This window comes from Anser anser, assembly GCF_964211835.1.
Source record: "Anser anser genome assembly, chromosome: 4".
In the NCBI taxonomy this organism is placed as follows: domain Eukaryota; kingdom Metazoa; phylum Chordata; class Aves; order Anseriformes; family Anatidae; genus Anser; species Anser anser.
The window spans coordinates 46,243,301-46,265,166 of NC_139724.1; the positions used below are offsets into that span (position 1 = coordinate 46,243,301).

Sequence of the window (21,866 nt, forward strand, 5' to 3'; positions counted from 1 at the left end):
TTCTGTTCCCCTCCTTATCAGCGTGGCAACTGAGCCAAAAGCAATCCAGTCTCGTGGGGCCCTTCTGTGTGCTAACAGCCCTCTTTCCCCCACGGAGGAATGCACAAACATGGAGGGGGCAGGTACTTTGGAAACGCTGCACCCAGAGAATACCTGGAAATGCCAAGTGAAACACTGCTGTGCTTCTGACGTATGCTGCATGAAGCCCTTCGTTTCTGGAGACATTTCCGAACAAAGCACAGCAGCCCATCTAATCATAACTGTTTATTGTAAATCACTCAAGAGTTTACACAACATTAATGGCAAAGTAACACTGTTAAAACACCTGCTGGATGAAATACAGAATAAAGACAACTCTTTAATATTATATGGCATCATTTGGAAAACAAGAAACAAGAAAAAAAGAATTGATTTTAAATTGCGTGGCTTTGTTTTTTAATTCTACATCTTTCCTGAAAATATCTGGGCCCGAGTCTCACTTAGCTCGAGATCACTGCCTTGCCCGGGGCATGCGGCCGAGTGGCCCCAAAGTGAGCACTCCCTCTGCGAGGGACAAGGCGGTGACCTGCTTTATAAATGAAAATCATGCCCTCTATCTTCGAAAGTGCTCCAGTGCTGAGAGTACAAAGCCTCTCTCCTGCACTGGCTAACATCTAACACAAAGGGCTCTATGTCCCATTCCACATGCTTTTTTTTTTCTTTTTTTTTTTCTTTTTTTTCCTTTTTAATCAAGGCAACTGTTAAATGTTAAATTCAGAAGCTACATAACTGTCTTTATATTTTGCTCAGAAACCAATGGATGTTGCATGCAGCTGAAACATTAGTAGAGACTGACTTCGATCAAGGTCGGTTTTCAAAGACCTGCTAGTCAAAGGCAGAGAAAGAAATTAAGAGGCCTCTTGTGCAAAAGGAGCTAAAATATGCATGCATCAATGGCCATGACTGATTAGAATATAACTCAGGTCTCCGAACATCAAAACCAAAGCTTTATTTGGCTTAAGACATTGTTGAGCTCTGTACCGTTACAAATTACAATGTATATGCGACAACAAAGGAATCATCTCAACATAGCATCAGTTTGTATTTTGGCCTGTATAGAGACTAATCTTCAACACAAAAGCCTGCTCAGCAATAAATGGTTTTTGTATTTAGCAAAGACAGCAGCGCGTTGGTCTGGCTAACAGGGCTAACAAAAAGAAGAAAGCAGATTTTCAAACTAACGTCAAACTGATCTTCGGCCGATTACTCGCCTTGGACATCCTGTTTTCCATGGTGCTGTTACTGGTCCTTGCCGTCAGTTTGTAGCTGACATGGCACATTGGGCCCTGCCCCGGCCTCTCCAAGAATCGTGTCTCAAAAGAATATTTGATTAAGAGTAGAAACAAATTCTCCCCTCACTGCACTTTAAAAAGGTAGTTAGTCCCTCCAACCTGCCACATTTACCATGAACGAGCAAATTGCAATGTATTTCAGACATGAACTACAGTGACTAAAATCAAATCTCTCTCCTGTTTTAACTCTAATATTAAATAATATAGAACATTTTTACACTTAATAGTCTGAAGTTTGGACATAAAACAACTAATAAAGACAAAAAAGCTGCGGCCGAACCTGTGGAATAAATTCGGCTCAACTGAAAAAACTAATTTTAAACCAGAGGAAAAGAACTCCAACCGGCGCGTGCAAGCAGGGGGTGCCCACACGCGCACACCAGCGCTGCCGCAGGGAGAAGCGCTGCTCTTCAAGCACTGCCATCTCCAGTCCTTTCCTTGCGCGCCTGGATCATCTCCTTCGGAGCCTGCTTCCGGTCGGTGACCAACCCCAACCAAAACATGAAGTCAATGAACCAGGTGGTGGGGTTGAACTTCAGGCCCAGCTCGCTGGCGGAGTAGTCGAAGGGGAAGGTGTGGTGGTAGTTGTGGAAACCCTCACCTGGGAAACAGAGAGGGAGTTACAAGACTGTGTGGCCGGCACGCTGATGAATTCAGGACCGTGCTGGGGTGGGACATCCCAAGCCCCGTTTTCAAAGTCCTGACCCCGTGCAGGTTATGCTGCATCCCTGGCTATGGGAGATCTATGGGAAAGACCCCTGACCGCCCCCATTTTAGAGCTTTTGACTTTCCCTCCCTGGCAGGAAGGGGCATTTCCCATCCCAAACACTCGGAGATGAAAAGGAGAACTGCTTCAAGAAGGGATACTGACAACCGAACAAGAAGCAGAGCATTCTTCGGCAGAACAGGGGAAGACTTCCTTGAGGATGTGCAGCCTCCTCCAAGCCCTGGCTCAAAGCAGTGGCCAGCTGCAGGTGCCCACAAACCCCAACCAGGCTGCAGCAGGACGAGAGTTTGCTCTGAGTTTGCAGATCTCTGTGGGGGGCTACAGCACCTACCAATGGCTCCCAGAGTGACAAAGGTGTTCTGCCTGGGGTTGATGTACTTGTCGTACGGGCGGTTGCCGTACATGTGCGCGGCGCTGTTGACCAGCCAGGTGACATTGAGGGAGATGGTGTACCGGAGGATGGAGGCAAGGAAGTAGGCGTTCCACAGACTCTCTCCCCACAGGTACCACGGCACAAAGGTGGGGATCACAAAGCACATCAGCACGACTGAGCTCTTGTAATACCTGCGGGGAAACAAAAGGACACCATTACCTTGGTGGGGACGACAGCAGGGGAACGAGGGGATATCAGGAGGCACAGGTCCGACAGAAACCCCTGGCATAACGTGGGCCAGCCCCATAACCTCTCTGAGCTCCGCACTCCTGGCTGTTTTGCAGAAGAACTTGAACAGAGCCAAGGAGCCCTGGAGAGACTGCTTTGAATGGGACTGCTCCAAGCAAGGCGCCAGTGTCTTCAGAGCATTTATCTGCTGTGGTAATCCTGGCCAGGCCGGAACAGTCTGAACCCAAGACATCCACATCTACTGACTGGTATCTACTGAGGGCAGGCATCCTTCTCGTGCCAAGCCTTGCTAGTGCTCAGCACCACAGGCAACTACCAAGAGCTAGGAGGGACAGCTGCTGCCATTCTTGTCCTCTCTAAAGCAGTGACACGAGTACTCACCCGCACTGAAAAGCGCCAGGAGATGTGTAAGGGAGAAGTGCCAGGTAAGGAACAGCTATGACTATTAGGATGCTATGGAAAGATGGCAGAAAAAGAACTGCTGCTAGTTCAGGACCCACTCCAAAAACAGAGGAAAAAGCTCGACCCACAAGAACATTCTTGCATGTCTAACTGAAATGATGTCTCAGTAGACCGTAGCTGTATCCAGTTCTTTGGAGCTTGAGATGTTTGTTTTTTGTTTGTTGTTTTACAAGAGAAACTATGTTAATGTGTCAGAAGCAGCATTAGGGAAAAAAATTGCTAGTGGTCCCTATTGTTACCTTTCAGCATCGTTCACACTGTGGATGTTTCCAAGCAATACCCAGAAACGCTTACTGGAAGCAACCTGCTATTAGCAAGCCAGCACTCGGCTTTTCACTTCCGAGAGGCTGTCCTGCCACCCTGCCACCCCGCTCTCCCCAGCCTCGGAAGGCAGACGCCTCGGCAGTTCGCAGCTGCAACAGCCTTTGTCAAGGAGGAACACAAAGCCGAGTTCCTCGTCGGCAGCCAGGCCAGTGTGCCACTGGCTCGGCATCAGAAAAGTCACCTCTTCCGCCAAAAGCAGTTGATGTGGCAGGGACCAGGGCTGCTTTTTAGTCTCTGCCTTTGTGCGGCTGTCAGGGCTCTCAGCGAGGAATGTATGTGCCTTCATGGACTGCTGCCCGCAGCTGGGAGGACTAAATGGAAGGCTTTGATGGGGATAAAAAAAGAGAGACTGTGCATGCAATGGAGTGTGCCCCAGCTCTGCCAGCATGAACGCTGCCAACTCTTGCCTGGGCTTCCAGAGGATGAACTGGGTACTGCAGGGGAAGGAGCCACACAGCAGCAGGGAAATTTTCAACACTCTGCTGTTGCAATGACACCAGTTTACAATTCAAAATGCAAAGAGAGCCACAAACCCTGAAGCAGCAGGTAACGCTGGGGCTCAACAGCTGAGGCCCAGTCCCGGAGCAAAAACCTCAAGACCAGCACCTGAAGTCCTGGGGAAGTTCAGCGCTGGCTGCAAACCCGGCACCCGGGCACACCTAAGAGCCTGCAGCTGCCAACAGACCACCCGCTGTTTTTTCTGTGCTGTCAAAAAGACCACTTCGGCCTCATAAAAGGAGGAACCTGAATTTTTCTTCTAAGGGAAAGGAAGCCCTACATTCAAATCCCAAGCCCTGGCATTTGCTGAAACACAACTTCCCTGCACAAAACTTCCACCATCGCTACGCAACGTTTGCAGCACAACCAAGGCAGCAGAGCCTGCTTCTCGTGGGCTGCTGTTGTCTTGGTAAAGGTAACAACACAGCCAAGAGGTGCTGCAGCAAACCGCAAGGGAGCCTTTGCAAACACCTACTGCTGACAGAGCCAACAAATGACAACACAGAGGGCAGTGAATTCCTCCCTCCTGCAGCAACTCGAATGCAGGGAACATTCTGTGCACAGCTTACTCTAATGCAAAGGCGAGACAGATTTCAGGACTCGGCCAGCTGCTTCCCTCACCCAGAAAATGCTCACAAATAGGCGAATGTGGTCTGCAGAGCACCTGTACCAAACGCTTGCTGTCAGGGAGCATCTTCCATTTCCACCTACTATGCAGTTACTCACACAGAGAACATAGCGTGCTGCTCAATTCCCACCTCTCACAGAGCATGTAGCAAGCTGAACCTGGTCTGCGCTAATTCTCAGGGGCAATAACTAATGCTGTGCAGGATGACAGTCCTGTGAGAGGAAGCACTCGGTCTGCGCTGGCCACAGATGGCTTTGCAGAACGAGAGGTGCACTTCTGCATTACAGCAGGTAGCGACTACAGCCTTTACTCCACTGATCAAAGGAGAAGGCCAAGAGCCCAGCAGCCTCTGCTGTGGCTGTTTTCACAGCCAGCCTTGGCTTTCTGGAAAAGGATGAGGACAGGGCACGCTGCTTGCGCAGCGCAGCTGGCCAAGACAGGCCGCAAGCAGGAGGCGCACAGCCACAACTGCAGCCCTGCTGCCTGCCATCAGGGTGGCAGTGATCTCCCGGGGGAGAAAGAGGACAGGCAACAACAAGGAAGAAGCCACCATGAGGCGGTCAGGACCCCTCCACCCTGTGCCACACGATGGCCATGCGCTCCCACTCACTTTCTTTGGAACCTGACAACGGGGTCGTCCAACAGGTCAGTGAAATCCAGTTTTCTCCCCTTCTCGATGACGTCCCGGTGCTTGCGCACAAACAGCCAGCCGATGTGGGAGAAGAAGAAGCCACGGCGGGCATTGTGCGGGTCTGCGTCCGTCTCCGAGTACTTGTGGTGCACGCGGTGGTCTCGGCTCCACTCGTAGATGTCGTTCTGCAGAGAGAGCACAGCGGGGTGAGAGGAGAGAGGCCCCAGCTCCTTGCATGCACGGGAACAGCAACCAGTTTGGAGGGATGAGTCTCTCACAGTAAAACTTCCATTTAAATGACTGCTCTGTCTGCAGGGGTGTGTGCGAGAGTACGAGGCTGAGACGTCAAAGGAAACGTGCCTACTTTTTGGGAAGCCAAGTCTTGCATTTAGAGCTAGGCCAGAATAAAAGCCTCAGACCCACAACACCAGATCAGCATCGGATCCAGATCAGATTTGGAGAGAGGCTTTCTGAAATTATTCAGCTGAAGGGATTTCAGCCTCCCAGTTTGCTCTGCAGGACGCACTGCCTATTGGGCTGAGCCGGATGCTTTTGCAGTGGTGCTCAGCTGCTACCACAGGGAATCGTAAGCGTGCGCAACACTTGGAAAACTCTGGCCATACACTCATCTGTGAATTCAGTTGCATCAAACAAAGAAAAAAAAAGCTATTTAATACCTGGATCTACAACACTGTGAACCTCAACCACAGAATGCTTAGTGGAGTGCCCTTTCCTGTGTTTTCTCCACCTTTGCACAGGCAGGGAGGGACCCAAACAGTGATACCCAAAGAAAGAAGGCTTTGGATTGGAACAGCAGTAGCACCCACAACCACCAACCACAGCAGCTTCACACCCAGAACTGAGGAAACCCTCTGCGGTGTCTGCAAAGAACCGCAGAGCGGCAGCCATGGAGGCAGAGGACGCACTGCAGGACACAGCAAACCCAGGCTAACGACAGCTCTGCACGTTTGTATTTTGTGAGACCCAAGCCCTGTGCTGAAAGCATAATGGAAATCACTGCTCATTCTCTCAGCTGCCAACATTGAGAGAAAGCACCAAGGCCACCCGAGCTGCTGAACAACTCCAGGAACAACTGAAAATAACAACTGACTAGCCCGGCTCAAACGCACCAGAGTTCGATGGCAGCATTGCAAAGGCGCTGTCTGCAAGAGACCACAAGAGCCAGGTGAGGAACAAAAACCCACTGCCCAAGAAAGCGAATTGAGCTGAGCAAAGCAAACTGAAGGAAGCCACCAAGCTCCTCAGTGAGAGCAAGGGAAGATCTTCACCTTGCTGCCATTTTATTTTTTCCCCTGCAGAGAAATGAAAGGGAATGAAAGCCACTGCATTGCTTCAAGTGGCAGATGTATACATCGGGGGGGTATCCAGAGCACTAGGAGATGCTAAGATCAAGGCATTTAAAACCAACTAGGCTTATGTGAGAAGCACACACCTGGGAAAGGTCCTCTTTCTTAACCAGAAATGATATTTCCAATGAGATTATCGATCAGCTTGTTGTAAGAGCACTTGATAAAATTATTTGTGGCACAGCAGGTAACCAGGTCAAAGCAATGATACTGTGAGAAATTAACTTGGCTTCTCACACCACAGCAAACACCTGCAGGGCTGGCAAAAATGTGATTCCCCAGATGAAAGCGCAAGGAAGCTGTGAAACAACCGAATCACATGTAATTAAAACCACAAAGGCTAAGAGCAAATAAAGGCCAGAGGCCAGAACCGTTGGCAATAAATACACAAACAACTGGAGCGCCACGCATGTAACTGCGAGCACATTAATAGCAACCATTTTTCAGGAAGGTGTCGCTCTCGATGAAGTTTCAGGTAAACGCAGGAGTGAAACCCCCTCCGAAGCAGCACGACAGCATCATGCTGTGACAGTGACACGGGCATGAGGTTTCGTTAGCAGGCCCCTTAATAAATCTGCAGACCCAAACGTGATGACACACTTGGGCTGCATCACAAAGTCGATGCGTTCACATGAAATCGCAAACAGCCCCTGCAGCTGTGGACAGGTGCTCTCTTGTTTCACAGGGACAGCCAGGAGGGACGGTGCAACGACACTTAGCTGGGGAGAAACCACCACGTCCCAGCTGAGATGCTGCCCCTGCCCTTCGAGAAGGCAGCCTCCAGGGCTGCTCCAATGCTACCACTTCCTCCCAAAGCCTACAGGAGGGAGACGGACCGGAAAACTGGCTCGCTGCCTGTTTGTGGTTGTGCCAGCAGGCTTGGGCAGGCAATTGGTGTCACGGTAGCTAGAACGGGCTTCAGACTACTTCAGACTGAGAACAGGTGACTCGGCCTTCCACTTTCCTTCTGAAGGGCACAAAGGTAGCTTGAAGCCACCTTGAAGTACTTACTGCCTCGGAACCGTACCATGTCCTCAGCCAAAAGCGATGAGGAGGCCAACAGAGCCAAGAGCCAAATCCAGGGGAGCAGAAGGCAATGCCGCTGCAGCGTTCAGGCTCACTGCAATCCAGCTTGGCACATTCATTGGAATTACTCATGAAAGATAAGATCTGCTGTAAAACAGGAGTACAGTACCAGGGGGTTCTTCAAAACTCCAGACACTTGTTTAGCACACTGAGCAAAGGGTTTGTAAAGCTCTGCAAGGAACAGAGCAGCACAAAGTGGCTGGAATACGGCTCAGAATAAACGGGGGGTGCGAGTCAAATGGGACATATCCCCATATTCAAACAAAAGCGTTGTGCTCTTTGTAAGGTGTAAAGGGACCAATGGGATTAATACCCTGCACCTTAGGAAGAAGATAAATCAAAGATGATAAATGAGCAGTACGGAAGCGGGTAAAGGGACTCCCTTCATCCTCTGTTGAGGTACATGAAATCACCCAAACATATTGGAGGGAAAAAGGTAAAAACGTGGTATGCAGTGCCACAACAGGTTACGGCAGCTGAGCTAGATAGTGTAACGCTAACACAGATGCATAGATCTGTTTTGAACAGCCAAAGGAACAACTACATTCACACCATGGAAATCCTGGTTCTGGGCTACCTCCTACCACCAGCTGAACGTTACAAAAAGATTTTGAAGTCTGATATTGCCTATCAGGAAGTACAAAGCTAGTAACACACTTCTTTGCAAATGTATTTAAATTCTACTGCCAAAAAAAGCGGCATCAAACAGAGATAAATTAAGACTGTGTGAAAGGATGCCCGCTCTCCTTTCTGGGCACGTGAAAAGCTCCAACTGCCTGGCTGGACAAAGAGACCTCATTATGCAGACGTATTTGCATGAGGTCGTCCCTTACACAAGTTTCTACATAGTCCTCTAAAGCAAGGGGCCTGGCCTGGGTAAGAGAAGCTGCTGAGACCCTGATCTGGGCACATTCAACTTGGTCCTTCAATAACTGTTGCTCCTGGACTGTCTGTTAAGTATTGTGTGTGCAGTGCGAGGGGCTCTGCATCCCCTAAGCCAACACCGTGCGTCATCAGCAAACGTCTTTTTGCTGATACATACATATGTATTGCTTTTGATGTCTCTAAGCTGAAGGGATCTCTGCACAGGAGGTAAAGCTGCCAGGAGGCCAAGAATCAGGACAGGCAACCACTATCCCACCTGGAAAGCCATGGAGTTAGCTGCAGCCAGAAAGATCCGCAGGGGCAGCTTGGCTTTGTAGGAACGGTGGCTCCACAAGCGATGCGCACCGGCCGTCACACCCAGGGCTGTCACCAGGAAACAGAAATAGGCTGAAAGACAAAAAGAAAAGGAAAGGTGTGCCAGGGGCCAGCTGTCCTTAGTACTGCGTTCTTTGCTGTAAAGCTGCTCCTTGCCCCTGCTTGTCCACGCCTGCAGGGACGCTCAGGAGATGAGGGGAGGATCTCAGCCCAGCTCTCCCCAGCAGCCCCGGGATGCGGCATTTCCCCTCCCACCCCTTCCCGCTTCTCTGGTGTGATGCTCAGCGGAGTTTGGCAGCACGGAAGCACCATGCCGTGGTGCATTTACACACAGTGTGCCTTCGCCAAGTACAGGGGAGCGAGGGTTCTTCGCTCGTCTCAGAAGAGCAGCGACAGCTCTCCGAAGGGGACACTGCCAGCCTCCTCCAGACAGGTCTTTGCTCAAGTCCCATCTGCCAGCTAACTGAGGAGCATCACCTCCCGCCCCCACAATTGCAAGCCATGTCAGAGTTTCCACAATAAAAACTTTTCCCATCATCAGGAGCTCCAGTCGGTCACATGAACACAGCAGGAAGACCCGCATTCACAGCCTCCCTCAGCTTCTGGAACTGCCTTTCCGTAACCACCAAGTTGGCCAAGGAAACTTGTGTGGAGCATTTTTTCAGACGGCCAACGCAGCAAGGAAGCAGCTCTGTTCCTTCTGTACCACACCGGCTGTGGGCTCGACACTGCCATGGCACATGCATGCTGCAGCGCGCCCCGTGCTGAAAATAATGCCGCCACCAACGATGAAGGCAGCAGCGCTGCATCTCCCCTTCCTGTCCCACAGCTCCAGCTGGCCAAGCTCACCTTGAAGTATTTATACAAATCACAAATGAACTGGACCACTTCAGCGACTCCCAGTTAGGCTGCCCAGCTGCCATGACAGTAGACTCTTACGTCTCCTTCCAAAAGAAGCATTGATTTCTCACACTGTGACCTGAAATGAGTTTGCATGGTGTAAGGTGACATGCTGTTTGCCCAGGGCAGCCTGCCACCTGAAACACATGTGCTGCTTTAACCGAAACGTGTCTAATTCAAACACCTAGGTAGAGTTCCTGGAACAAAAAGGGGAAACCCTGTCTGTGAAAGGGGGGGGGTTACTTGTGTCGATCTGCACAACAGCAGGCAACCCTGACAGGCGGACAGTGGAAAGAAAGGAATCTTCGGTCAGCTTTTTCCAGTACTTAATGTACAACAGCTATCTGTGCAAAATGAAAATTAAAATCTCCACGCATAGGTGGGTGCCTACTGTGTCCCTCTATCCAATCCCAACTCATACTGCTTGTACTTACAGTGTTGGAAGACAAAATACAGTCAGAAGGCACTTGGTAGAAAAAATGGCACCCGTATTTGATGCTGATTGTCACCCCTGCAGACTAAAGAAGTAAACGGACCTTACTGCTGGTGGATCCTTAGAAACAGCTTTACCCAGACTGCCTCACGTTATGTACATGTCCAGGGTTCATCTCCCGCACAGCACACCGGAGCCTTTCTCACAAACTCAACACACAAAAGGAGTTGGAAGGATCCTAGTAAAGATGAAATGTCCCTTAAAACCTGCTTTCGATTCCGTCTCTGAGGAGGTCTTTCCCTTCCCAGCAGGCTGCAGCGTTCGCACTACTCCCAGAAAAGGTTCAGCTGTGCAGGCCAGTGTGGCGCTGAAGTCTGTTGCCAAATCCAGACTCGTGCCTGCTTCCCGAAGGGAGGTACCCAAAGGCACTGAAAAACACACACGCTCCCTGCGTGGTATTTCCACTTTTTGCTTGACAATGCTCAGATCAGTAATGACGCGGACACCACAACTACCTCGCGCTCCGGTTTCCTCTCGCTGCCCTGACACGTGCCCTGTCACGGCAAGGACACCGACTTGTCTTACACAATGCACGGAAACCCATCCTGTCATTTTCTGTATGTGATACTGAGCCGGGTCGGGCTGGTGAAGCAACAATGTGGCAGGAACATCACAAAATAGAGCCTTTCAAATTGCTCAGATGACTGCAATTGTGGGAAGAGATCTGTGACACACCGAATACTGACATCCAGGCAACACAGAAATATTAAGGCTATAGTCCTGAATCATCAGAAGAACATATTGTCTGTGGGTTTTTCGCTTGTTAACCTCATGCTAGTCCTAGGGACTGAAATCCCGTCTTCACCTGTCTCTTCTTTTCAGGGGACTTGGTATTTCAAGAGCACCCTCCTTGTGAATCCCATTTTCTAGCCTACCGTTAACGGAGACAGAGGTATCGCCAAAAAGAATAGCTTGCTGGGCCTTCCGTAGCACAAAGGGAAGCTGGAATGGCTGGGCTTTGTACCCACGCAGCATGCCTCTTCTTTGGCTTTGCAGGGGAGGAATCGCAACAGCAGGAACTTTCCTAAAATAAATCCCAAGGGCTGAAGCGTCCCCAGGAAAAAAAATAACAAAAAACCCACCTCAGGAGTTCAGTGACCAGAGTGGACGCAAATCCTGTTGGACAAACGCACCGAACAGTGAGACCAGATTGCTGTGGTTCTGGCAGGAATTAGGGTGCCTGAGAATGTCACTTGGCCACTAATCCCTGCCAAGGAGTGGCCAGCGCGGTTTATTATCGCCTTTCTCATCCATCATGCAGGAGGTCCGGCAGGAGCGCTTCCAGCCGCGAGCTCGTGTGCCGCAGTGGACACACAACGCTTCGGAAGAGGGGAAGGATAACAAGCAGTGAGTGAGCCGTACGATGGGACAAAGGAGAGAAGCCGAGGAGAGGACAGGAGATGAAGAGGGAGCGGAGGTTCAAGCACTGTGAGCACAGGGAGCCGGCAGGTTGCTAGGCTCCAAGTACGCGGTGCCTCTGCACAGATGCTATTTATGGGAACGCGCCAGAATCAATAGGCAGAAGATTTTTATTCAACATGCTTATTAATGACCTGAAACAAAGGCAAACAGCATATTAATTACAACTGCAGAGGATGCTAAATTCGGAGCAGCAGTGAGAGAGCTAAGAAACACAAAAGGATCCATGCAGAAAAGGCTCGAATAAAGAATCTGCCTGGATAGAAAAAAGCAAAGCGATGAAGCTCTGGGGCCACAAGCACAGACAGGGATCTGCAGTGAGGATGAGATGCTTGGGGAAGCAGACACCTGCAAGGATGATCACCACCAGCACATGAAATATTCTGAGCTTGCCACACGATAGGGCAGTGAGACATCAATGGGATGCAGAACAGCAGGCGCAGGGGTATCATCTCACCGTCAGGGAGAAGCACGGCAAACTACACCAGGCAAATTGTTTAAAAATGGATGGGATGGGAGACCAGCAGTGTACAGCATTTGGGTCAGCTTTCTCAGAACAGCTCATCACTCCCGTGGCCAGATTTCCAGAAAACCCGTGTTACATCAAGCAGCAAACCCCTCTGAAAGTCTGTGCGTCTGAGGGGCCAACCTCTAGGAAGACTGGGGATATTGCCACAGTTTGTGGCACCTCCAGAGGCATCAGAAAACCACCCTCTGCTCTAAGTGGTGGCTTAAATCGGAGCAAATCTCTCCCCCTGAGAATTCCAAGTCTGTTGTGTGTTTAACATCACAATTTGAACTTGTTTTCTTTCCCAAAGCACACTGGAGATGGGACACGTATCTACGGGTAGCGAATCCAGAGGATTACTGAGGGCTTTGGACCTTTACCTGGCTGAAAAAAAGAAACAGCAAATGAACCTAAACAAGAAATCCAAGGGGCACTGGGTGAACTCTGCACGTCTGAACAGACAACGCTGGCTGCTGAAAGGGGTGAAATGGCTGGCCATCCTCCTCAGACACAGATTTCAAGGAGGCACCGCATCAGAGAGCAACCATCCACACGCCGCCAATGTCAAACATAACCCAGTTGCACGGAGCAAATGGCAATCATCTCTGAGGGACACGGCAGCGGATATAAAAATAGTAGTTGGGAGACAAAAATCAATAGCGTGTCCACAGCGGTGCTGCTGTTGATAGAGAAATGGGCTGCAGCATGCAGGACAAGGCTCGGCGACGGCTCCCGTGGGGCAGCAACACTCGTCGGACCGCTGAGCGCTGCCCCGGCCTCCCCGTGCCGCTGCACAACAAAGCCCTCTTGTGACATGATGCCGTTTGGTGGAAATATTCCTTCTGTGGGAAAGCCTTGGGGAAACCTGCATGAGCAAGCCTGGCAAGACGTTTGCATCTCAGCGCGGGCCGTTTTCATCCCGCCCGCTGCGGGGGCCGGAGAGCTGTGTGCGGAGGGGCGCCACAGCCTGACTTGTTAGCGTCAATTGCAACGTGAGGGTTAAAACTAACAGGGGTGGACACGCAACATTTGCGAATTTACACGCTGACATTTACCTCAGCTTATTGAGCCAGAGGAAAATTGCTTGCAAGGGAATTTTAATAATCGACTGCATAAAAGTCAAGGTCTTCCATCAGGCTACGAGAACTGCATGAGAAATACAAACAGCAAGTTGCTCAAGCACAGGGTGAGCGCTGCAAAGCTGACTGATGGCTATAAATATGTAACAGTTCTGTACCTTACGGTTAGGATTTTTTCCCTTTCTAAAAATTACATCACATCTGCATATCCTCCATCCGCCTTCTGTTCCTCACTTGTGGGTGTCTGCTGTTGTTCACGGGCAGGTTTTGGACTAATGCACGACTACTGCCCAAATGAGGGAAAGTACATGGACGCTCCTAGCTCACACCGGGGTTATCCAGCTCCCGCTGCCATCCACTTCAGCAGTCACCCAGAGCCACCACTTAACGGCTCACACAGATAGCGGGGCGAAAACACCCCTGCCTCAACACCAGGGCTCAGTCCACAAACACAACCAGTAAACTCACTTCACGCAGTCTGGTACCACCAGACTTTGTTGCACCACCATTCGATGATGCTAAGCTTTGGGATATTTGTGTTTCAAATGCTGTGTCTGCTGTCAGGGCCAGGCCAACACGCTGTATTATCAGGTCTGGGTTTGAGGATCAGTTCTCCAGACAGCCCTGGAGAACTCTGCCTCTGCAGCTGGGAGACACGAGGAGCAGTAACGCAGCACTTAATCCACGTCACCCTCTGAGGAAGGCTGGTGTCCTGACCTGGGACTGCAATTACTAAGGGGGGAAAGCTTCCCACCGCGGCCCCCGCCAAGAAGCGTTAAGTTGCCGTGGCCCGGGGTCTCCGCGTACAGACAGAGCGAAAAGGCTATCGGCTGTTCGCTGAGCCCTGCCAGCTGTCAAAGGCTGGCATCAAAAGCACCGTGGGCTGGACTCAAACCAGCAGCCGAGAATTAAAAAGCACCAATTCCCCGAGCCGCCTGCTGGGAAGTGCACGCCAGCTCTCAGGGGAGCCACGCATTCGTGTGAAGAGCAAACGTGTGAAATCTCAGGCCAGGAGCGGGTTCATCTAAAATTAGATTTGCACATTCTCTGAGCTGCTCTAAATCGAACCAAGAGAGAAAAAGAGAAGATGAAACGCATCAAAAGGAAGAGGGGAGGCAGTTTGGAGCTGCGAAGCAGGTGAGTTTGGCAGTGGCAGGGTGGAGGAGCTCCAGAAGATGTCTGTCGCGCCCCCTTGGCCCCACCATCGCCAGCCCAAGACACCCAGTTTGCCTCCGTCTGGATGCACATGCCTGCGTACACATTTTCAGGAACGCTCCCCAGAGCCAGCGCTTTTGGCTGAGTATACAAAAGGCTTTATTCCGGTTGGAATAGCAGAAACGTTCACATTGACAACTGCGGCCAAAGTGACATAAATAAAGCCAAGAGAGCAGTGGGAAGTGCGGATGACAGCAAGTATTCCAGAGAACGCTATAATTCCCCTAGGAAGCACACACAGATTCCCTGAACTCACCAGCAACTGAAGATTGCCTTAAGACGCCGAACAGTTTCTATGTATTTTTAGATCAAAAGAGAAGGCTGGGAGATGCTTTGATTTCTGATTTCTCTGAAATTTGTGATGCTTCTGTGTGGCCTCTCTCGGCTCAGCTGGATCCCGCGTCATCACAAAACCATCGGCAGATTTCACTTCTCCCCCAGTGACCTCACTGCTGTCCTCAATCCGCAGGCTGGCAAGGGCTCCGCTGGCCTGCAAGTACTCTAGAAACACTGACGAAGAGCTAGCATTGATTTTCTCTTGTTCCTCAAACATGGAAGGAAAGGAAGTGTGTACTCCAGCCATTAGCAGAGGGCTCCAGAGACTGGCCTTGGGCGTGCAGCTCTGCCCTGAGGAACAGGGGCAGAGGACGCCAGCCTCCCCCTCTGCACCAAAGGCGAAGGACTCCACGGCTCCTGCGAGCAGCTGGCAGCGATGCCTGCTTATGGCAGCAGCACGGCCGACGGCAGCAGGGAGCTGACGGCCTGCAGACACCACCATGACTACGTGCTTCAGTTCAGGACTAGGGGAGCATTTTCCACACCAACAGCACGGTGAGCTCTGGAAAGAAGTTACAACCTGATGGCGCTGGCCACTACCGAAATCCAATAAAATGCAAAAACCCTTCATACACCCTCCATCCCCTAGAATAATAAGGTGTTTCTGGCGTTTTCGTAAGGCGTGCTGCCATTTCCAGTTGGCGCTGTGATCCAGCAGGTGTCTGTTTCCCATTTCCAGCACTCTGGAAGTCTTTCTGACCAAGCAACTGCAGGCTGGGAAGATTCAGCGGTTCATCTCCTGCTATGGCCTGTCCCAAAACTCAAGCTCAGCCCTTTGCATTTACAGTCACTGCCCTACCGCCAGCCCCTCCTCCTCTTGGAAAAACACAGTTCTCCTCCACAAAGAGAGGGCTCAGAGCCCTGCCAGGCAGCCACAGCAGCCCACATCAGGTTTCTGCCTTGTTCAGACTGTTCTGACAGTCCCTGCAGGACAAGAAATTGCTTGGCTTCAATTACAACATCAGTGCTAATTACAAGTGCAACCGTAATTGCAGGGAGGGAAGGCGCAGCGGCAGCGATGAGGATGCATACTAAGTTCTGCTGGGTGAGCCCAGTGGAGTGAGCAGTGCTTCTCCCTCCATGAAAGCAACCGCAGGAAGCCCAGACAAGCCGGTCTGCGTGGCTGGTGCCGCTCTGCCTGGTGGCACGTCAGGCTCTGCCCACGAGCAGCTCCATCGCTCGCTGCCCTGCATATTCTGCCCAGCTGCAAGAACGTGTTTGGAGTGCCTGAAACGCTCCTGCTGAGAGCAAAACGACGGAGGGCCCACGCAGCATGCACACAGGCACAAGATGCTTTCTCCAGTCCTTTACCACGTTCACGGTGCGTATGTGACACGCAGCACAAAAAGCAGAGGAAAACAAAAAGGAATCAACAGTGCAAGGGGGTGAGATCCAGACAGGAAACAAATAAACGCACTTAAAGCTGAATCTGGGGAAGTTCACAGGTAAGACTGTAAGCAATCACCTCCAGCAACAGCCAGAGCAGGCGAGGAGCGCATGTTGGGGAAGGGAAAACATCTGAGCGGCAGGAACATGTCCTGCAGCAGCGCACCTCGGAGCAGGGCGGTCTCTGCTGAGACGAAGGCGAGGAAAGGTTGTTTCACCCAGTAAATCCCTCCTACCAAGGCAGCCTTGGATACCTCCTCACAGAATTTTAAGAGAAAAGCAGTCACTACACATTTGCTGACCCAAAATCTTGCCTGCAAGAAATTGCCCGAGTATAACCACCGCAGAACCCCCAGGGTGCTCCTGGCGGAGCGGCAGCAGGAGAGACAGCACAAGTTTAAATCAAGCGCCTCCAATCCACGCCTGAAACGCAGGCGGCACCTCCATGTCCTGCTTCCAGAGAGGTCTCGGAGGTACAGAGTGCAGCTCCCCTGGAGCCAGCATTTCTATGTACAACCACCCGTGTGGAGCTCCTAGCGCATCGGGAGCCTCCCTCAGTGAGCACGCCGCGCACAGGAGCGCTACCGACCAAAACCGTTTCACACCCGACGAGCCAGCAGATGGCACTCAAGAACACACACGGCTTCTGAACCTTGCAAGACCGATAAAACTCGCATCTGCAGCGCACAGCAGCAACATGTGCCTCCTGGCGCGGGTCGCCTACCAGCAGGGCTGAGGAGGAGGAGGCGATGATGGCAGAGCCCTGCAGGCACCACGCTGACCCCCGGGGCCTACTGCCTTTCAGCCCCCGTGTGATGGGATGTCCTGAACGGCACGAAAAGCAGTGGCAAACCTCCCCTCCCGCGTGGGCACGAGGCCATAACTTTCCCTGTTGCAGGATGTCAAAGGGACTTTTTGTGCTGTTTAACTAACCCAGGCACTGGCTGGGCATTTGGCGGGGAGCGCCGGCTGGTCACTTAACGGCCCGTTCCAGGCTTATGGAAGGGATGCGACCTGCCACACGCGCTGTGGACCCCTCCGCACAAGTTCATGTCCATAAACAGACGCGATAGTGCCCAGCAAGTGCTGCTGAAACCACACCGACGGCTGAACACACCCCTGGGGGCCCCAGGAACTGCAGCAAAGGACAGGAAGGGGCTGGCAGAGCAGGGGTCGTATCCAAGGTGCAGCACTAGTTCCAAGGAGGCAGCAGGAAACCCAAAAGCTGGCATTTTAAGCGGTGTAAGCATGCATCCCTTGAGAAACAACCCAATTCCCAGTGCTCTCCAGGCAGCCTGGCGGTATTACACAGAGCTAGTGGGGATCCCGTCCGCAGCCCCAGCTGCGCGTGGGGTTCGATGAGCTGTAACGCCTGCCTCCACGTGCTTGTGCAGGAAGCAACGGGAACAGAGGAGCACAGATAATCCTGAGCAAACACCCAGCCAAGCCTTCTCTTGCCAGCTTTTTTTCCGTTGTCTGTTACGTATGGCTGGACGAGTGTCAATAAATTACCAGTGGAAATGGGTCCTGCTGAGCACGCACTTTGGCTAGGACAGCTGTTTTTGAGGTGGCACAGCGGTGCTGGTGCATCAGGGATGACCAAGTGGGTTCGCTAAGGGAAAAGCGTGCCCTGCGTTGTGCAGGCAGCACCCAGCCCAGCCCAGCCGAGTGCTTCCTGAGCTACAGACGTCCCTGAGGAGGATAAATAAGAAACCAGGCAGGCGCTGGTGAGCCACCGACTGCTGCCCGCATCCTGCCACGCACCAATGAGGCCAAGTTCATTAACCTGAGCAACAACAACGCTGCTGTTGTCTACCCCTGCCTCCAGCGCGATGCCACACACTTTAGCTGTAGATATTCTGCAGGAGGTGCTGTATTTTACTTCGCCCACCACTCCGGATGGCTGGACTCAGCATGCTTGCTCTCTGCTGAAGAGCCCCTGTGAAACTGCCCAGCCAGCTCCTGCAAAAACTTTTCAGTCTGCTGTTGGGTGGCTGTTAAAAATAACAGCATCGAGAAACAGGAGAGAGAAAGGGATTAAGTTGCAAAGTCGTCGAGATCTGTTTATTATTTAGCATCTCTGCAAAGTCAACCAGAAAAAAAAATACCTTGAAGGATGGAGGGCTGAAGCTGGTCATTCAACCCTTCGGCTCCTGCCTTTAGGAGCTTCATAATTAAGACTGAGCAGAATCAGAGAAGATTTCAACGCATTTTCTCAGAAAGGCCACAAGGGTAAGAGAAAGCCCACCTGCCACACACTGGGGGACCAAAAAGGTTTGAAAGCAGGGTGCAGGTGACGCGCCCAAGCCACGCAGCTTGGCCGGGCTCTGCCGGTCCCCCTGCCACAGCCAAGGCCAGCCGTGACGGGGAGGGGGACGGAAGGCAGGGGGGGACACGATGGCCCTAAAACCCTCCTCAGAGTGTGTGCGCCTGAGGGTTCGGGGCTGGTGTGAAGCGGGGGGCTACTCCGGAAGGCAGCTCCCCTCCGCAGACCCACGAACGGTTCCCCGGCTGAAAACTTGTGCGCGGCTGGTAACTGACGGCCGCCTTCACCTCCGGGCGCAACAGACCCGCTCCGCCAGTTCCTCGGGCTTCACCGCGGGGAGCGCAGAACGGCAGGAGCCGGACCCACGGGAAAAAAAAAAAATAAAAAAATAAAAAAATCGGGAATCCTTCAAGCAGGCAGCGCGTCCCCGATCCCCGCGGCTGTCGGCTTCTGCCGGTGGTCGCCTCCCGCCGCCCGCTGCTCGCAGAGCCCCTCCGCCCGGGTCGGCGCCGACTCCCCCGGCCCCTCACGCCTCCCACCTCCGCCGAGGCCGGCGCTGCCGCCCCCCCCCAGCCGAGCCGCGCCGGCTTTCGGCCGACAAAGGCGGAACAAAAGCGGCCGGGGGGGGCCCTTCGCGCAGCCCCCGGCCCCCGGCGCCCCCCGCCCCCGGCAGCCGGACTCACCCCAGAGCAGGGTGAGGAGCTGCGCCCTCGGCACCAGGCTGAGCGCGTAGACGGCGCCCAGGTGCAGCAGCCCCATGAGCACCACGTTGCGCCACACGATGGCCTGCCCGCCGCCCGCCGCCATCTCGCCGCCGCGCTCCCAGCGACACGGGGGGGGCGGCGGCGGCGGCGGCGGAGACCGCGCAGCGCGGCCGGGGGGCGCCTCGGGGCGGCCGCTCCGCTCCGCTCCGCTCCTCGCCGCCGCCGCCTCCTCCTCCTCCTCCTCCTCCTGCTGCTTCCTCCCCTCCTCCTGCTTCTCCTGCCCCTGCTCCTGCTGCCCCTGCTCCGCGGCTCTCCCGCACCGCGCGGCGGGGGGTGGGCGGGCGGGCGGCGGGAGGAGTCGGCAGCCGGCCCCGCATAGCGACAGCCAATGGCCGCCGCCCGGCGCGGCGCTGAGGGGGAGAGAGCCCGGCGGCCGCCGCTGGGGGTGCAGCGGGCTGCCCTCAGGGCGGTCCCGGCGCGTGCCCCTGAGGCTCCCGGCGGCTGCTCCTCGGGGGTCCCAACGGTCTCCCCTCGGGGCTCCAACGGCCGCCCCTGAGGGTCCCAAGAGCTGCCCCTCAGGGTGGTCCCAATGGGCTTCCCTCAGGGCTTCAGTGGTCACCCCTGAAGGTCCCAACGGTCTCCACATGGAGCTCCCACAGCTGCCCATCAGGGGCCCAGTGGCTGCCCCTCAGGGTGGTCCGAGCGGGCTCCCCTCAGGGTGCCAACAGCCGCCCCTCGGGGTCCCAGCAGCCACCCCTCACGGCGGTCCCAATGGCCGCCCCTGAGGGTCCCAACAGGCTCCCTCCCCCCAGGGCTCCAACGCCTGCCCCTCGGGGTCCCAACGGCCACTGGTATTATTAACAGCCCCAGGAGGGGCCGCGCTGAGGGGCAGGGCGTTGTGAGGGGGCACAAGCCCGCAGGGTGGTGACATTTATCAGGCTGTGGGTAGTGAGGGTGAGAGGAGATGTGACATCCTTTCAGGACTCGGGTTGGGGGCAGGCAGGAGGGAGGACTGAGCCGTTCAATGATTTTTCCATCTCTTGGCAGCTGGGAGCAGAAAGAACCTCTACGTGCTGGCTGCTGTGGTGCAGCAGGAGACCCTCAGGCTTCCAAGAGTAAACAGCACCACTTGTCCTGCCCATGCCATATGCAGACGGGTACAGTGCCATCAGTGTTTAATGGAGGAAGGTCAGACTCAGGGCGAGCACAACGGGAGCGCTACCAGGCAGCAAGGGAGTACAGCATGCAGGGAGCACAGCTCTAAGAACCCAGGTGAAAGCACTCGCCCTGACCCAGCTTACGTGGGCTCAGGATGGATGTCGGTCTTCCACACTTGCACAGGTGAATAGTGGCTCCTGAAGGCCAGCAACTAACAACCACAAACAGTCCTGCCACCCTGGCAAGAGGCAAACACACCAGGAAACTACTTGTGATGTGTGAGTGGAGCATGTCACTGCTCCCCTGATCCCAGAAATCACCACTCAAGCAGCAGAGCTTTGGTGTCAGCCCCTGCTCACTGTGGTGACTGTGAGCAGCAGTACAATTTGGGAGCCCCTGGCTTTTAAAAAGTTACCAGGCTGCCTTGGTCATGACATAGGGGCCATGTGGAGCAGACAGAGACCTGCACTGCCAGGCTAAGCTGTGGCTCACAGCAGGAGATGCAAAGAAAAGACTTTGCAAATCTGACTGTCATCTCTGTGAGCCAGAAGTGCCTAAAGAAGAAAACCAAATAGCTGCAAGCAAAGCAACACACATGAAATGGAATTTTCTTTGTAAATGCCCCAGGGTTCATATTCTCAAAAGAGCAAAGGAAATACAAAACACAAAACAAAACAAAGTAGCCTGAGTGTGATTCAGAAATTTGTGATATGAATTGCCTGGTTTTGTCAGCTGCACTTAGCGGAAAACATGTGGTGGCTGCACACACGCTGGAAATGAGAACTGAGGCCGGTGTTCAGAGGGACATGTTAGAGTTTTCCCCTCCTTTGGGCATCTTGCATTTGCTGGCAACCCAGCCAGACTTTCTGCTGAATGGTGCCTTGCTGACCTGAGCAAGACGCTGGCCTGTTAGCACAGGCACCTCCTGCCCCTGTGCACATATCCTCCTCCAGCCTCCCCAGCAAGAGAAACCCCCGTGTGTTGTGTTGGGCCCCGTGGCAGCGTGTGGGTGCCTGTCCTGGTGATGGAGTCACTGTGGGTCCCCACAGAAAGCCAGTGAAAGTGGCCTTCCTGAGCCATGGGCTCCTGTGGGGCGAAGGCTAGGGACACGGACCCTGGTGAGCGATACTGGTATGAAGCACATGAGCATGCTGTGCTAATTAATTACTAACTACACCTCCTGAGGCAACTGAATCAGCAGAGAGCATATAATTAAGCCCCAGATTGTTTCTGATATATTTTAAACATTCTTCTAGAATTCTCCGCCTGGAAAGAAGAAAGAGGACAGCAACAATGAAAGTTGGCAGATGATTTGTGGGGACACCGTGAGTGTCATTTTAATGCTACTGCTGCCTGCTACCAGCATATTTCTGCTATTTAAAACATTGACAAGATTGACCTCATTTTTTTTTTCCTTCTCTCTTGTTGTGAAAAATTAAGCAGTGTCCACAGAGCATTTTTCAAATTAAGGGCTTAAGTGGTAGAGTAGGAAACAAAGCCTAGGACATCGGCGGGATGAGAAATAT

At 53.0% G+C, this 21,866-nt stretch overlaps 1 protein-coding gene across 1 annotated transcript; it reads right to left on the reverse strand.

Annotated features, from left to right (window-relative positions):
- Positions 1 to 249: 249 nt before the first annotated feature.
- SCD5 (stearoyl-CoA desaturase 5) lies at positions 250 to 19,864 on the reverse strand. Its single transcript, XM_083836018.1, has 5 exons — positions 19,162 to 19,864; positions 8,818 to 8,948; positions 5,203 to 5,408; positions 2,390 to 2,622; positions 250 to 1,932 (listed from the first exon to the last, which is right to left on the reverse strand). Exons 1-5 carry the CDS (start codon positions 19,847 to 19,849, stop codon positions 1,742 to 1,744), a joined length of 1,449 nt encoding a protein of 482 aa, XP_083692144.1. The 5' UTR covers positions 19,850 to 19,864; the 3' UTR covers positions 250 to 1,741.
- Positions 19,865 to 21,866: the final 2,002 nt, after the last annotated feature.

What these genes read in the sequence shown, in the direction of transcription:
- SCD5 (XM_083836018.1), bottom strand. Translation starts at nt 19,849, where the DNA reads ATGGGCAGCTGTGGGAGCTCCATGTGGAGACCGTTGGGACCTTCAGGG. An exon ending in GTTGTCAGGTTCCAAAGAAA is followed by an intron (nt 2,623 to 5,202) that starts GTGAGTGGGAGC and finishes GTTTCCCCGCAG; the next exon opens with GTATTACAAGAGCTCAGTCG. An exon ending in TGTCACTCTGGGAGCCATTG is followed by an intron (nt 1,933 to 2,389) that starts GTAGGTGCTGTA and finishes TCTGTTTCCCAG; the next exon opens with GTGAGGGTTTCCACAACTAC.